At 42.8% G+C, this 17479-nt stretch overlaps 1 protein-coding gene across 2 annotated transcripts in view; it reads right to left on the reverse strand.

The window, feature by feature from the left end:
- Nucleotides 1-3462: 3462 nt before the first annotated feature.
- Nucleotides 3463-17479, reverse strand: part of dtx1 (deltex 1, E3 ubiquitin ligase) — an 88197-nt gene continuing 74180 nt past the window's right edge. For both annotated transcript variants that reach the window (XM_030060728.1, XM_030060727.1), the window contains exons 4-10: nt 13420-13481; nt 13015-13176; nt 11246-11307; nt 10874-11032; nt 10238-10399; nt 7958-8047; nt 3463-6886 (exon numbers count right to left, since the gene is read on the reverse strand). In XM_030060728.1, coding sequence (XP_029916588.1) covers nt 6662-6886; nt 7958-8047; nt 10238-10399; nt 10874-11032; nt 11246-11307; nt 13015-13176; nt 13420-13481 — 922 coding nt within the window. In that variant the 3' untranslated portion in view covers nt 3463-6661. The remainder of the gene's footprint in view (nt 6887-7957; nt 8048-10237; nt 10400-10873; nt 11033-11245; nt 11308-13014; nt 13177-13419; nt 13482-17479) is intronic.

Here is a 17479-nt window from a genome sequence, read left to right on the forward strand (position 1 = left end):
CTTTAACAACGAGGACAAATGATGTTACTTGTCCAAAGAGAGGGCTGAGTGATTTTTAAAGCATAATCAGACTTGACTGATGTTACATAGATAACAAGCAATCTGTCGCATGTCCTGCATCCACTTGTTGTGAAATGTGAAAAAAAAAAATGAAGTTTTTATATTTTGAGATACTGTACAGGACCTCGGTCACACATTTTTATGCAATCAGCTCGTTGTAGTGTAATCTACAGTACCTGAATGTACCGTGTTTTGATATTGCTTTTATCAATGTTTTGTATTTATATGGCAGGTTCTTAATATGTCAGCTTGACACCACAGCCGCAATGTAGCACAGATGTTACATTTCTAGGTCATGCCAGTGACGGAAACACTGAGTCTTTCTAAAACCACCGGTGGACATGCCACAGTGTAATGTTGCTTGTACAGGAAGCTTTCTTTCCTATTAGAATACTGTTTTAATTGTGGCCATGGGCACTTGATACAAAATTTGTGATGCTTTTGTTTGGTGCTACTGCCAGTGGGGTTCAACTCAGACTTTTTGGTTCTAATATAATTTGCATACTTTAAATGTCCTTGCAGTTGAGGATACATTGTTACAGCCATTCCAACATTTATATGGGTAATATTTACCTGCTAGTGATATAATGGCCCTACCCTTACAGAATACTAATAATCATTTTACCTTTGAAAATATAAAGAGCAAATACCTATTATGCTAGATGCTCCTGTTTGACGAAGTTTACATTTTTGTTTATCTTGAGAATTTGGTGCCATTAAAAATTGGCTCAGAGGTGTGAGATTTAGCGATGCCAAGCTTATTATGAACGTGGAAATTTGGAATTTTGGAGTACCTAATTGCCATATTACCTAAAGTTAAATTAGGAATCTGTTAGGGGATTGCCTTTACAGGTCCAGGAAACATAAAAATACACATTGTACAGCCGTTTGTGGCTCAGTGGAGGAGTTCAGCGTCTTTCCCCATAACAGGGAAGCTTTTTCAGTGTAATGGAGATCAGATCTGTTATCTCTCAGATAGCCTCGGTTACCAGCGGGCCACCCGGCTGCTGTCGCATTCCCAGTCAGACAGTCAGGTACAGCTGCTGGAGCGTCTTTATTTTATAGGAAGGCCTGCAGAATATTTATTTATGAGAAGTAAACATTCCTACTGCCTTAGTTGTAATATGGTAGACATGGCAGATATGACAATCAATTTATTTATATATTTGCTAATGTGATTTTTGTATGCCCTGCATTCCAACATTTGCTTTCCTTATCTCCCATCTTCTCCTTTCCCACCCTCCACATTAGCTTTTCTAAGGCAGACTGTCGCTTATGAACTTGATATTCCCCCAAATGAGGGCTGTTATTATGAAGAAAAATTGCCTGTATTCTGTTTTTTCTGATACAAAACGATGGCTTGTTCAAAGTGGATTGCTACTGTGAACTCAATACAACTGTATTATTCAGTAAACTCTTGTTTCAGCTCGCACGCCTGGAGTTCATTTGTGCCTAGAATAAAAACAGCATCCTGGAATAATCTCACTGTCGAAAGAACTCATTCTCCTCCGTTTGCAACCATTAAGATTATTATTATCACATTTGCCCGTCTTGTTCTGTCCATTCCTCTCCTGGCTTGCTTGAAAGTGGAAGGTCTGACTCAGCGTGGCCAATGACAGACATATGGAAACAGGAAATTTGATTGTGCATCTGACAGATCCCAGAACTGCCTTGCACTGTTATGTTTACCATCCTGCCCCTTTTTTCAAATGAATAATTTAAACAAACCACGATTACCACAGACCTAAATGGGAAATTACACCAAACATGAGGCACACAAACAGGCCTAAATGATTTTCCTCTGTATGAGATGCATATTTAATGAAGGGACAAAAACATGTTTGCAGCCCTTCCTCCTCCTAGCCTTATTTAAATGCTAATGAGATCTACCTGCAGTGATTCAGCACACCCCCACCCCGCTAACCCTCTCATTAGAGACGCGATGGGTGAAGGGCGGGTGGTTTGGGTGCCAGGACAGGCAGAGGTGACCGACCCGTGATTCACTTGGTCAGAGCTAAAGGGGACCCCCCTGAGGCCTTGGAGGATGTTGGGCAGGCCGGCTTCACTATGCACCCGGAGCCCCAACTCTCTCACACAGCACCCACATTCAGCAGCCAGTGACAGAAAATGACCATAAAGCAAATTTACTGCTGGTGAGAACTGTGTCTGCTGCACTCCACAACTCCAGCAAAGCTCATTTATATCCATATAACGAGGTGCAGAGCACAGAGCCGCCTGGGGAGAAGGAAACGGCGCAGCTAAATGGAGGAGGACACGCCACCGAGGGGAAAAAAGAAAGAAGCACCAAGGAGACAAAAGGTCAAACAAACTACCCAGGTTGAGGGCACATTTATTTTTCCACAAGAAACACACAAACATGCAACAAGGTCATCACAATTCAATAAAGACTGATAGATTAAGAAGCCCTTTAAAGTTTTTAATCAATGTCTCGCTATATCTTGCTTTTAGTTGATCTCAATTTCTCTTTGTGAACTGTTTTTTTTTCCTTTAAAAATAGCAATATGTAGACATTGCTGAAGAAAAAAATTGAACCACAAAATCATGGTTTAAAAATGTCAATGCAAATGGGCACTTAAAATGCAAAACATTCGGATGTTTCACACGTTGCCAAAAGAGGGAGGAGAGCAGCAAAACGCTATCTCGTCCTCATCGGTGTAAATTAAATGCTATAAAGAGAGGAAGGAGTTTGTTTTTTGTTTTTTTTTTTGTTTTTTTAACTCATTGGAGTACGATGCAGACACAGTGCTAATCAAACCAGAAGACCTGGATGATATCTCTAAAGAAGCAATGATACACAAAGAGCTATGCATTGTCTACAGACTTGCTCACATTTTGGTTAACATGCACCTCTAGGAGAACATTACTGCATCTTTAAAGGACATGAACCAAAGATTTTGTGTATTGGACACACACTCAGCACGCACACACACGCACACACACGCACACACACACACACACACACACACTGATAAACAAATACAAACATACAGTATATCCACACAAAATGAGAGGGTATCATTGTAGAAAGAGAAGTCGGGTATGCTCATGGAGACTATGAGGACTATGAGAGCACGACGGCAAATACCTCATAATGTTTGGACGAGTTGATTTTATCCCATAACCCACTTCTAATCAGAATTCTGCTATGGAAAATAGTATGGAATGTATCTTAATAAGAATAATATAACAATATTATGTGAGAGTTCAGTTGAAGACAATCATTATTCAAAAAAAGACATCAAAAATATATATATGTCTTCCAATACAGAGCCTTTGAACAGCCTTGGATCAAACACCCCCCTCAGTTAACTGGAGGTAGGCACCCCATAAAGAAAACACATCCTCTGTCAACCCCCACCCCACCCCCAACCCCCACCTCCCCTCCCGAGAAAAAGCATCCTTCTTGCTACACATAAATTACATATTACTTCTGACATATAGTAAATTGCATAAACACCATCTCTCTTCCTAAATCGACAAATAACAAACATGATTTGTTCATCGTTCGTCCCAAAACCATGTAACTGTACACACCTGAAAAGTCTAAAGGGCCTGCACCATTCATACTACAGGACGGACACATGGAGAGCAGAAGTTGAAGAAGCACCCCTTTGTACTTCTCTATTTCATGAAACTCGACTCAAAATGGAAAATTCCCTGATACGTTGGAAGCATTCTGTCTTGCTGTTCCTAAAAAAGGGTGTCAAAAAGTTGTAAAGGAGAAAATTTGAAATGGAACAGGCAAAATGACATGTTGTTTAGAAGACCTGGGCCAAATTGCAGTTGCAAATAACTTTTGATAGTTTTCTTTGTAGCCTGCGTCGGTGGCAGACAGTAAACGTTTGACACAAAGGACAACACATTTAGCGCCAGAAACCACAGGAAAGTAGCTGAAAATAATTGAAGTCAGCGTACTTATCTATAATTTGGGGAGTCCTCTGTCTGTGAGTTTCCCTCATGAGGTAAATCCCACCCGGGTGCTGCTCCAATCAGGTAAAACAAACTCTGAGAATTATTTGCAGCTGCTATTTAACCCAGGCCTGGTGTTTCCACCTCGTGACTGAACAAAGATTGCTGACGGTGTCCACTGGTGGGGTTCTGGAGAAGTAGAAAAGATAAATGGCCCATTTGGGGGAACGGCCATCTTCATGCTGCTCAAGCTCCCCCCACCAATAATCAAGACACACTTACTGTATTTATTGGAATCCCTCGGGGGATCAACTACACAGATTCTACATTAAGTTAACAACAGCAGCATACGCTAAGACTACTGGTAATATAAGACGTCCATAACATGTCATACATATTTCAACAGTCCCTGACATACTGACAAATGAACCTTTGCCAGATTTTATGTATTCATGTTAATATGTGCCTGTGTATAGATATGTGGGCAAGTCAATGTCTTTATATTTTCTATATAGAAGAGTATAAAAATAAATTAAACTTACACCATAGACTCAAATTGAGCTTCAATTTAAAGGTATATCACATCTGCAAATGTATATCATATATATATTTTTCAAAGCATTACAAGCCAGTTTATAAACATCAACTTAAAAAAAAAACACAACAGATATTGTTGCCAATACAATTTAAGACATTTTCCTAAAAATGAAAGGATTGATTAAAGAAAACAGTTGCCTCAAAGTGCTATGGAAGACTATGATTCACTCCCAAATAGTCAGCAAATTAAACCCACAAGTGGGCGCCCACGCCATAAACCTTTACATCAACACCTTTTGCATCATCAGTATCTCAGCTCATTAAAACTGATCGGATATATATTTATGGAGAATTATGCAGCGCTCGCTTATCTTTTATCTTTCACAAGATTTCCACCCAGGATCTTTGAAAAATTCTTTAGCTCACAGGCATAAAGTCTGCAGGGGGGGAAAGGAGAGCAAAGGGAGACGCAGTTCCCAGTGGAGCATCAACATCCAACCACATATTAGAAGAAGCAATCACGTGGTTTCTAGAATGAAAGGTTTTGCTGCTGAGGAGGAGGAGGGAAGCAGGGCGAGGCCATACATCAGGACCAGCCCAAACAACCTTCAGTGAGCTCCTGCAGAGAAGGGGACGTACCGCTGCTGTACAAACAAGCAGCAACCAGCGTGCAGCCCAACGCCAAACAGCCCACAAGAGGCTTGTAGATCACAGGCGGGTGTGAGGGCAGCGCTGCCTAAGATGGATCTCCAAGGGAAAACTGTTGGTCTTTGAAAGAGGGATGTTGCTGTCTGGGAAGCGTGTTCAGCTTTTTTCTGTCCCAAGGACTCAAACCCGGCGTATTAATGCCTCAGAGCATGCGTACACGCACTCACCGCTCCATGTATGGTGAGCATGATAGATTGTGCCAAAGCCTGTGTTTCCTCTAACGTGAGAATAACAACACAGGGTTTATATTCACAGAGGTCAGCGTCATCAGTGTGTCCACAAAACAAATGATTTCAACCTTGGAGGCTCGCAAAATCTGCTTCACTGCTTTTCAAGCTGCACCACCTTCTTAACAAGCATCAAACTGACCGGTAAGACGCTTGTTTAGCCTGTTTTATGTTTCCTTTCAAAGGCGGTCCACAAGGCCGCCCATACCAAACACATTCATCATCAACCAACTAACATTTCATAGCCTTTTTCTCTCTGGATCGAGCACAAGCACAACAAAACACACCTCAGTTTTAAAGAGCGACTGACCAACATGGTGTCAGACATGGGAAATGTCACAGTGGCCGATCAGAGATGCCCACAGAAACCTTACAATCACATCACTGACCACTCAGATTCACTGATTAGTTACTAAAAGCCAAGGGCCAATCTTTCAAAATCACAAAACCAAGTTCCAAATACTACAAGGACAATATAACCACTTCTCTGCTTTTCAAGAGAATTAGAGTAAACAGGGAAAGCTTACGAGTATTTAATTTGAGATCATTCTGAAATTCTCCTAAATTTCTCTACATACCACCCAGCAACAACTGAGACCGTCAACACCAGCCTTTAACATTTAATATATAGATATTTCATTAAAGATAATGGATTTCAAAATCCGTTTCTCCTTTCAACACAGATAGGCGCTCAACATCCATTATGCAGCGTTAAGTGTGGGCCATGCAATTTGGAGGTTAGCATTTGCAAATATCCCTTCTTAAACCTTGGACCCCTCATCACTTTTCCCCCGGTGCAGAGGAACAGATTCATAATGTAAAGGGGATTTACAGACAATTTACCTGCTGATTATAACTCTGAGACAGAAATCTCACCGTAGTCTTTACATTCCTTAACCCTATTAGAATATTTGGCAACAACACACATGCTCAAGGCATGGATCAAGAGACAGAAGGGGCCAATTTGGGGAGTTTTAGGTAATACAAATAACAGTATTACTGAATCAAAACATTGATTACAACCATGTCATTTGTTTTATTTCCGTTGCTCTTGTGCCAGCTTATCTGCAGGGTCTGTTTTGGTTGTGGGGAGTAAAGGACTGTTTGTCGGCTGCATGTTGGCCCGTCATGCAGTGGCCCTGCTCTCTGGGAGTCGGGGCGAGGTGGGTGGTGCTCCTTCATGCCAACTCGGCTGGCCCTCAGTCCTTCAGGTTGTCCTCGCCCACGCCCTGCGCCGACAGCTCAGTCAGAACGTTGTCCAGGTAGTTGGGGTCGGGGTAGCCGTGGCCCGTCAGGTTGGAGCCGAATTCTGTTTTGTGGTGGATCTCGTTCCACACCACCGTGTCCGACTCGCCTGTGGTGCTGGACGTCCCGATGGTGAAGATGAGGCGTCGGTCCCAGGCCATGATCAGCAGCTTCAGGACCTGGATACAAAGAGGAGGTTGACAGGAAAGGAGTTATCATATATGTGTCCCTCTGTGTTTTTCACATTTTGTAATTTCTTCTTCTTTTTTATTTTTTTATTTTATTTGCAAGTATTGTTTTTTCTTCGGTTACTTTTTGCCAGGGCTGCATCACACATATTGCTGCATGGTTTCCACTTGTAAATAAATACACCTGGACTGCATAACTTTTTTCCCTCAGTTTTTGTGCTTGAGTCACTCGGTCAACCTTATAATCAGACTAAAAATTGAGTTATCCAAAAACTACACCCACCTCCAGCCCTTGGTTCATTATTTCACAAAGGAGAACTCAGATGATTCATGGCAGAAAAATGTTCTACTCTGGTTGGAAACATTTTCAATGCTTTGGATGAAAAGAACATTGGACATCAATGCTGTTTGGTTACCCTGATTATTCAGGGAAAAGGCCACTGAATTAAGTGAATTTTGCATGGTGGAAGAGTGGTGAGCAGTGTAACAAAATACTGATCCCAGGGCTATAATAAAGACTTGTTTTGATGATAAACGATGATTCTATTTAAATTACAGGCAAACAATGAGCCCAAATCCATGCGTGATCATAAAAGAGCAAACAAACAAATTAAGGCCACTGATCTCAGCTCAAGTTGCATTACTTTGGAGAAACATGTTTATTTACCAGCTCATAACTCTGTTTAACATCAGCGTTTGTAACGTGAGCAAAATCCAAAGGAATGTCAGAGCTTACTCTCCGCCACTGTGCCATGGTGGTGATTTTTGTTTTGATCTTTTGACGTCCAAATAAATCTATACATTGGAGCTATGAACATGCTGTGACTTTTCTTTGTTTGAGTACATTGTGCCATGCCTCATCACATAAGCTGAATCACTGATATAAATAGAAATAGGATCAACAGCACAGATTGTGTGGTGAAGCTTACCCTGAAAAAAAAAAAAAAAAAAAAAAAAAAAGGAAATTCTGTACAACAAAATGCATTGTAATCCAGCACATTTCTAAAGCTGCTGAGCGGCTGGCCCTCGAACGTCGCTTCTTGGACGGACATCAAAGCTTACCTTCCTGCCTTTGTCGTTGTCGGGGAGGTAGCAGTGCCGAGGGAAGCCTCTAGCGCTGAACTTCTTCCCCGGGTTGGGGTGCTCAGTGGTCTGGGGAAATTATCAAGAGCAGAAACAGTCACAACTCATACGTCCTTTTTCAATTACAACTTGACTGTACATGAAATGTCAACAGGACCCACGGGAGCACCTTGCATGGCTCATGTTGCATGCATACACACACGGTCCTTTGTAATATCATGTGTCACTTGAGAGATGTGCCACTTTAAATATGCAACACTCCTGCTTTCAAAGCTACACAATGAAAAGAATCACCAACTTAATTAAACCACAATATGTATTTTGTCTGTTTTTTTTTTTTCAGGTTATATGTAAAACTCCAGTATTGACAGATGACTTTGTATACAGTGGATGCTGAAGGTACTATAGGCTACACACTGCTGCTTCCATACTGACAGAGGCATGTTGAATGTATACATGTAGAGTGATATGTATAGTCTACCATCCAGCATGCCTTCCTCTTAAGTTGTCACTTCTAAACTCTGGCAATTTTTCCGTGCAGTAATAGAGTTGAATTCTTACAATTATGATTCATTATTTTAATTTACGTTCACTTGGTAATTTTGATATTTTTCTTATTATTCTGCTGAATGCCATCCGTGTATTTTGCTCTGTAGTGTATTATCATTTCCTTGCTAAAGCAGCCTGTCAGACAGGATGTTTATAGTGTGGATTGAGGAGTGGGAGGTGGTGGAGAGTGAGGAGAGCCACTGAAATGTCCCGTGGCATGCTGTGTAGCGCTGTGCCGAGCTGCAGAATTGAGTGGTCAGACGGCCCCAGTAGTCTCTCTCCCCTGGGAGACTAAGCCTGTGCCTCTGGAGCAAAAGGTCAGTTTATTGACTCTATTAAAGCTCAGCTCTGCTCTCAAAATGAAATATGCAGCCCTCCAACTCTCCACCGCCCACTCCCTACCTCCTGACTGTAAGAAACAGCAGCAAACTGTGCTCTCTTTCACAGAGGAAAATTGTTACTAAGGCATACTGTACAGAAACCCTGGGAAACCCTGAGACAAATGGACCAATCCTACCACGGCCATTTTGATCTTTCATCATATTCAAGGTGTCAAACAAATTTAGGTACTGACAGTTTCACCACTGAAGAACACACAACAGTACAAACAAGTGCATTTCAATAATGTAATATTGGTGATGCATGTTCATATTTCACAGTAGTAAATTTGGGTCACAGTGGCTCACTACTGGAATTTAGCTCAGGTAAGAAAGCTAGTCGGTGATATTAATATGGTAATTGTTGCCCTCATCTCTGCGTTGAAGTAAGCTAATGTTAGTTTTATACACATGTCAACTGTCTAAGTTAGAGTTTCCTATTTGAAGCCCCCAAAATAGCCACCATGAGTCAAAAGGTCAGTTCTGTCATGTTGATTCAAAAGCAGTCAACGCTCCAGCCCTAATATAATATGCGCGTTTCTATGAACGTGTGTTTCACAGTGTCCACCCTATGTTGCTAGGGTCCTGTTCCCTTAATGTAATTTTTTTCCAAACCAAAAACAGCCCCTTGATCCTTCAACATAAAAAGAAGAAAAATTGCCCAACCTTTGGCATATTAACAAAACATGGGTTATCTGATGGTACATGTTCAGTAAATAGTATCTGAAATGGTGTTGACAATATACTACATAAAATGTGTTTGACTAACAAGCTTGATCACAAACACCATGTCAGATATTTACTGAACACCCTAGATTGCACATTGTTATTAATATACCAGAGGTGTGGACATTATTCTTCTTTGTTTTGTTAGAGGAACATAAGATTTAGAGAACATGGAGCTGTTTTCCAGTGAAACTACAGTGCGGGAACATAGTGTCTTGGGAACATAGGGTCTCATGAACATATGCTGACTGACTTCTATGATGTGTGTTGATGAAATGGCTTGTGATATGCTGATGTTGTCAAACATCTGGCTGATTATTTCATGGCATTTCTACTTTATAGAACAGTTTGCAGTGAAGACAGACATGTTCACCTGACTCCACCTGATTACACTGATTCAAAATAGGCTATTGTCTGTTCCTGGTGTACCTACTTTATTTTTTACAGTGCCTCGCACAGCGCTAACACCCTGATGTGTGTATAACTGTCAGTCAAACATAAGAAGATAAGCAACGGCGGTGGAAAGGGCAGAGATTTAGAGAGCAAACACAGTGGATCAGGGGACGGTGGCAGCACGGTGGATTTTGTGAGGCGAGAGTGTCCTGACCTGGATGCCGGCAGGAATGTCGTAGACGATGCGGATGGTCTTGGAGTCCGGGTAGCCAGGCAGGCAGTGGGGGATGACGTGGTACTCCATCTTCCCTGGAGGCTGCGTGCCTGTTTTCTCCCCATAAATGGCCTTGCATGTCGGGCACTGAAGACTGCCATCCTGGATTTAAGAAGAAAAATGGTACATAATACAATATCAATAACATAAAAATAGGAAAAAATTGGGAGTGCGAATCCTAGTTCCCTCAATAAAATTGCCCATTGATTAATTGCTTGATTTGGATCATTTGTTGTGATTAATGTCACATGGTCATGGCTGCTGACTGAATCTGTTTTTATTTCTTGCTTTTGCCCTCTCACTTCATATAGGTAAGTGCATTTACATTTCATGCCTCTAAGGCACCTTTGAATCACACTGAATTATACATTTTCCACTGTAAGTAGCTGGCAAGACTGAGAGGTCGACCTGTATGTCTGTTGTGACTGTATAAAACACTCATCTCTGTTGAACAATATTAAAGCCTAATCATCTGCCGGTGCCACGCGATCCAGTCAAGCTGTAAGACATCACAAGTGTATCATTTCATCCTGGAGTGACACCATAACAACGTCTGGCTCACAAGCTTTTACCCACCTTATTGCCATTGTTGTACATGGCCACCAGGCACAGCAGATGGTACATGTGCCCACACTTGCCAAGCTTGCCCACCAGCTCTGGCTTGATGCCTTTGTGCTGCAGGACGCCCTCATAGCCTGACGACATGACCAGCCTCTCCATGCAGATAGTGCAGTCCTGGAAGAGCACACCAAAACACTTTAGCTGCCATTTTATATGACTGAGCGTTTGAGCGTTTAAGACGCTTGGTAAGGACATCAAAGCCTTCCGCCTGGGAGTCTTTCTCGGTGAGTGTGTGACCGTGTGCATCTCTTGGTCATAAAACTAGCCTGAGCTCTGTGTGTGTATGTGTGTGTGTGTGTGTGTGTGTGTGGTGTGTCTTTACCCTACCTCATCTGGGACCACTTTAATCTTCTCTGTGTATCTCCGCACCACATCCTCTGGGTTTTTTCCTTGTGATCAAACAAAAACAGAGAATGGGTGACTATCAAAGAAAAACGCAAAACTACCACTTGCACACAAACAAAGAAATATGAAAAATGCAAGATGAAGCCCTTGTTTGCACTTTGAACACTTCAGAGTAATGGCTGGCTCCCTGTGGACGACAAACTGCCCTCAGTCTCAACAGCAGCCTCATCCAACCTCTCCGCCGCCCTTAAAGTACCCACGCTGTGACTGCAGCCCTACTTGACTCTGATGAGTGCGCGCACGTGTACGTGTCGATGCATGTGTGTGAAGAGAGTGCGTGATGCTGAAGAGGAGGTCACCTTCAAACTGACATTTCACAACGAGCCATCCCCACACACTCTGATAATCCCCGTGTGCAACCAGGCTAGCATGGCTGAGAGCACACCCACAGCTTACACCCCTAATACGCTTACAGGCAACCTCTCTTCCCCCCGGAGCTTTTGTTTGTTCATTTGAGGAACAGCCAGAGAATAGAGGGAGCGAGGGTGGGGGGGGGGAGAGATAGACTCTGAGTGAAAAAAATGGCAGAGAAATGAAGGGTAGGAGAAAGTGAGGAGGGAGCGAGAAGTATTAGGAGGAGAGTGAATAGAGAGGGAGGAGGAGACAGAGAAAGAGAGAGAGAGGGGGGTTCTCAATTATGCATTTTCCACTGTTGCTCTTTGATGGCTTCATTAGCCGGATCAAAAGCCTCTCTGGCCTTTTTCTGAGCAGCGAGCAGAACGGAATAAGCCCAAATATCTCTCTCCCCTCTTTCTGCACAGACAAACCACTTCTCCATTCCCCTCACAGCCCTGTGTCTGTGCTCTCTATCTCCATCTCTCTCGCTCCCTCTGCAGAGTACACACAGGTTGCACATTGAGCTGCGGCTTCATTCATCAATCCATAGTGCCAGCTCGGCACAGTGCTCTTCCCTAAGTCTGTGCGTGCAATCATGGTGAGCGGCGAGAGGAGGGCTGACTGAGAGGACAAGCGCGGTCCAGGGCCGGAAACCCAGCAGCCTCGCTGATCAATTAGGACAACGACTCCCTTGAGAGGCCAGCGGTTTCCACGGCATCCATCGACCAGCACTTATTTAAGCCCAAAGTCATCCGACTCGACACCAGATCCTCTACCGGAGCAGCTCGCCACAACAGTCCCTTGTTAATTCTGTTTCTTTCCAACAACCACCGTCGATCTCCACACACTGTAAGGTCTATAAAATTGTTACAGTAACACTAATTCCCCGCATCTACACATGATTCTGTCCTAGCAGGCATTATTACATTTTACACTGTCCTCCTGACAGGCTACAGAGAGGCTTTCCCGACTCATTATCAGCGGGTCGGAGCTAGACTGGGGTTATTTAACACTTTTATGGAAGTGCACTGAGATTAACAGAGGCATTTAAAAGCACACTTATGGCCTCTTGATCACCACAACAAGTGGCCTAAGCTGATTTGTTTCCCAAAATGGTTATGTCTGAGGTGTAAACAACAGACTCACAGACTCGTGGGGCCATCTTGCAAAGCTTGGCAAGACAGAGAAGGTCTGGTGACTTTCAGGGGCTGGTCTAGTTCTCTCTTAGATGTCTTTGTTTTTTTATTTAGTCACTAAAATGACATCAAAATACAGTGTTGGTGTTTCCACTTTTTGTTTTTTTTACTTCAGCCAGTTTCCAGCATCTCCTCTCCTCTTGTGTCCTCTCGTCTTACCTCTCCTCAGGTGCTTCTTCTTGGTCTTGCGACGGATGCCGTTGACTCCTGGCACAGGTTTCATGTCACTCTTGTTGATGGGCGGCGGGTGCAAGATGGGCTTTGGGGCCCGAGTTAGACACACGGGCAGACCTGCCGCACACATCAGGATGCCTGTCATGCCTGCCACAAAGAGAGCACACACACACACACACACACACACACACACACACACACACACACACACACAGGAAAATGGAGAAAAGCAATAATTATGGATATCATGCTAAGTAACAGCCGAAACTGCATTCTACAACTGGGCTGAATATTGTGTACTGTTTCACCACAAATAACTGCTCCACTGTCCACAAGCTGTAAACAAAAATAATGACCCTGGCCCAGCTTCCAAGATGAATGTTGTCTAACCTGCTAGTGCTGGGTGCACCGGTCCAGATCCAGTCAGGTTCTTTACAGGGAGGGCAGGAACCCTGTGGGAGGGAAGAGAGGACGCTGTTGTCTTTTTGGCTTTGGATGCAACACACTGTTGTAATAGTAATCTATGAGTCATAAACAGGATCTTTCCAAATTCACTGTCCTGCCAAGATCATTTCATTACATTATGAAAAGGCAGATTTCAGTGAAAGGTAATCAGCTGAATTTTAAAGTAATACAATACCACTTACTGATTGCTTTTAAGATTAGGTAGTATTTACTCAGCACAATCTAAGTCTGTTTTGGTCTCGGCCTCTGCATTTAGGGAACAACCTACCAAAACGGATTGCCAATCACCTTGCCAGTGGTAGAGAGTCACTCTGTGAACTCTTCAAAAGGTAAAACTCAAACAAAATGCTGGAACATTCATATTTTTATGTAATTATATATATACACTAATAAGATCAGAGAAGTTAGAAGAGGTAAAGTGACCCGTTTGTCTATATGAGGCGTATAGTAGTGATCACGCCACAATCAGCCACAAGATTTGTGGTGCAATTTTATGTGCTTTGGAGTTATTCTCCTCTTTGAAAGTGAGATGCTGGCTTCATAATTTGAATTGCTTCAAAAAAAAAAAAAAAAAAAAAAAAAAAGGGAAGAAAAGTGCAGACTGTTGAAGTATGACTCCAGTGATTTTCATTTTATCTTTAGAGGCTGTTTAATTAGAATGTGTATCTGATACATTTATTATGGAGATTTACTAGAACAAGCGTTTTTTTTTGGGGGGGGGGGATTTCACAGAAAATACATTTATTCTAAAGATCATAAAATGGTAATATGTTGAGTGTCTCTTTACAAAATAGAGACATATTTTGTCAGAGTCTTCATATCACCTGACACCCAAACTGAACTGTAAATGTGAACCATGATGCCTTAACAGGGAAGCCAAGAACAGTCGCTAGTTGTGTTTTGCATGCCACGGAAAACTCTCAAGTTAAAATGTCACGTGTGCTGTGCTACAGAGACTCAGACAACAGCAATGAGATGAGACAGCTTGACTCATGTACAAAGCAACGCAGCAGTGCCTGATTCACAATGACATTTGGAGACGCTGGCACACACACCAAGCACAAAGGACAAAGACAGTTGACTCGCGCTCTCTTCAAGACCTCTGGAGCACAGCGGACAAAAGCACTCGGGTCATTAAAACGAGCATGTGAGTCAGTAAGTCCCTTTTCGTAAGACCAAAGGCTCAACTCCACCCCCATCCCACAGAGAGGGCTGTGGAGAGCGCAGAGCTGGGACCAAGTTCCCTTTGCTCAAGTCACAAATAAATCTCAAATCCCATTTTAACAAGCCAAATCAAGTCAAGTTACAACTAGAAAATGAATCAAAGTGAATCACGTCGACTCACAGAAAAGCTCGGTGCTTTCAAACATCTTTTAGAGAATATGAATTGTGCCTAAAATAAATAGATTATTACAATCTGGCAGAGAAACTTTAGGAAAATCACATTAGAAACAACTTGCCTGCCAGACAGCCGGAAGCCCCCCAGAAATCCAATTTTAAAGTTAAACTCGAGTCTTGACTTTTATGTCTACAGGATGCAAGTTTGCTCACTCAGTCACTTGCAAATGATCTTGGTTTCTGAAACGCACAGACATGCGCAGTCTTGAATCCTCCGCTCTCTGGCCATGAAGTCACTGAGGTCTTTGGCGTTGTAGCTCCTCAGCATCTCAAATTCCCAACCGAGAGGCTGCGTTGATATTAAAGAGGGCCTCTGTTCCTGTGCCAGGGGGAGCCCTGCAATAAGCTGAACACAATAACAAACAGCCACGAGGCCTGGCTGGACCTGATGTGCCTTATCACATCTCAGGAGATACACGGCAGATACAGAAAGCCTTGGACCAGTAGCCCACAAATACAGATCGTCCTATGGTAACAAACAAAAAAAGTGAACTAAAAGGTCAGTGCCAGCTTGAAGGAGGTCAACTAGCAACAGCTGGGTCTGTCTGAAAAACAATTCTACATGGTGAAAAGCTTCATCTTCATTCGTCATTTAGTGTCACGTTCAAGGTGAAAGTGAAAAAGTGAAAAGTGAAAACATCTGCAAAGGGAATGACACACTTCCCCTTGCGAATGCTCATCAACATGTTTCCAGAATTTGTGAAAATCCATTGAAAAAAGTGGGATTATCTCAACTCACCAGCTGATTTTTTTGACGTGTTGGAAGAAAAACTGGGCGGAGACGACATGAACTTGTTCAGATGGAGTTTTTTTTTTTTTTTCCAGTGTATGGGCTGTGTGTTTTCACGGTGAAAGAATGTGGACCACAAAATTCATGCGTACTTCCAGTATACATGAGTATTATTGTTGCAGGGGAACGCGTAATGGAACAACGGATCGGCTCCAACAGACGATGTAGTACTCTCAACAAAATCAAATTAGGAGCTCCCCACTGTGAGAGTTCCTCCCTTTATTTAAACATGCACTTAAATCAAATCAAACGCCCCGTGAGCAGGATGGTTGACTGCCTCCCTCTATGCATGCATGTATAATTTCAGGTTTTCATGGAGAGCATTGTGATCAACTAATTTTCATTTATGAGGAAAAAAGGGGGGCACACACACACACACCATAAGAGCCCTTAGCACAGTGGTCTTGCCTTGCACACAATCTGCACACACCACACACAGGAATTCACATATATACAGTACAGAGGACCTTGTCATGGATCTGTAACATAACATTTTTTAGATGCTTTGATCTTCAAGCGCTATGTATGGGCTGTGTATGGGGCTTATTTATGCCAGTTCCAGCAAAGATCAGCACATGATACCAGCGCGTAGGCCTATTGCATAATAAATATGCAATCTTGATGAAACAGCTGCACACTGCAACTCTACAACAGCCTTAAACAAGATGCTGCAGTTATGGAAGATCATTATCTTCCAGCAAGTCGCCATTGTGCTGCATCTCAGTATCTGCGTCGAGCGTTACCTAGTTTTCTGCGCACTGTAACGGCTTAAAGGCTTTACCTTTGTCTCTAACAGCCTTTAAAGAAGTGGGTTTCAAAGTGGAGTCCCAGGATCCCCAGGGGCCATTAAGGGGCTTCCAGAGGGTGCTCAGCAAAATGAGAAGGGGATTTTACTCAGTGGAAATGGTTACAATACAAAAAATGTACAAGTGATCATTTTAACATTATGTTTAAGCTCACCACTTTGTATCTGTTTGCCAGTGATCAAGTAGTAAACAATTCAATACTTAACACAGACTAAAATATCTTTTCATGTAAGGGTCCTCAGGGCAAAATCAGCTGAAATGCGGGTCCATGGCTTAACAGAACTCAACTTGAAATAAATGTACCTCTGGAGGCTCCTACCCTGTTCTGACGGCCTGCTGAGGGCGGGGGCTCAAGCCATGGGTGACTAGTGACACCCACCGACCCACAGGCCATCTCTACAAACAAGATTGCTTGGAAAAACTGCTTTAATGTTAGCATCCCTCACTCTCTCTCTCACTCTCTCTCTCTCTCTCTCTCTCTCTCTAATACAAACTCTCACCATCACTGTTAAAAATCCAGAGGCATATCCAAATCCAATGTCATTACCAAGCTGTCATGGCTACGCTAAGAAATCAATGCAGAGAGTATCTCTTGATGTTGACAACAGGCCGCGTCGCCCTGTGCTAAGATCTTATGGTTGATTATATCTTATCATCTGTGTAAACAACCACAGATCTTTTGCCCGTCCATTACAACAGTGGTGCTCCAGCATTTCAATTTCAACAAGGCAGGCTCGGTGAGCCAGGCTGGACCCAGTCACCTCTGCGTTTCTTTCACCCTGCCACCTCTCATTACGCTCTTCCTCCTGATCTGTGTTCACTCCTTCGCTCTTTTCTGTCCATCGTCTCTCCCCCTGCTCCTCCTAAAGCTGGACATGTACATGAAAATTTTAGACTGCCTACACCAGAATCATTGAAAGTAATGCCTGAAACCTGAACCAAGCCTGAAAACTGTTCAGGTGGAGCTTTTTTTTTTTCTTCTTCTTCTTCT

This window comes from Myripristis murdjan, chromosome 9 (genome assembly GCF_902150065.1).
Source record: "Myripristis murdjan chromosome 9, fMyrMur1.1, whole genome shotgun sequence".
Classification (NCBI taxonomy): domain Eukaryota; kingdom Metazoa; phylum Chordata; class Actinopteri; order Holocentriformes; family Holocentridae; genus Myripristis; species Myripristis murdjan.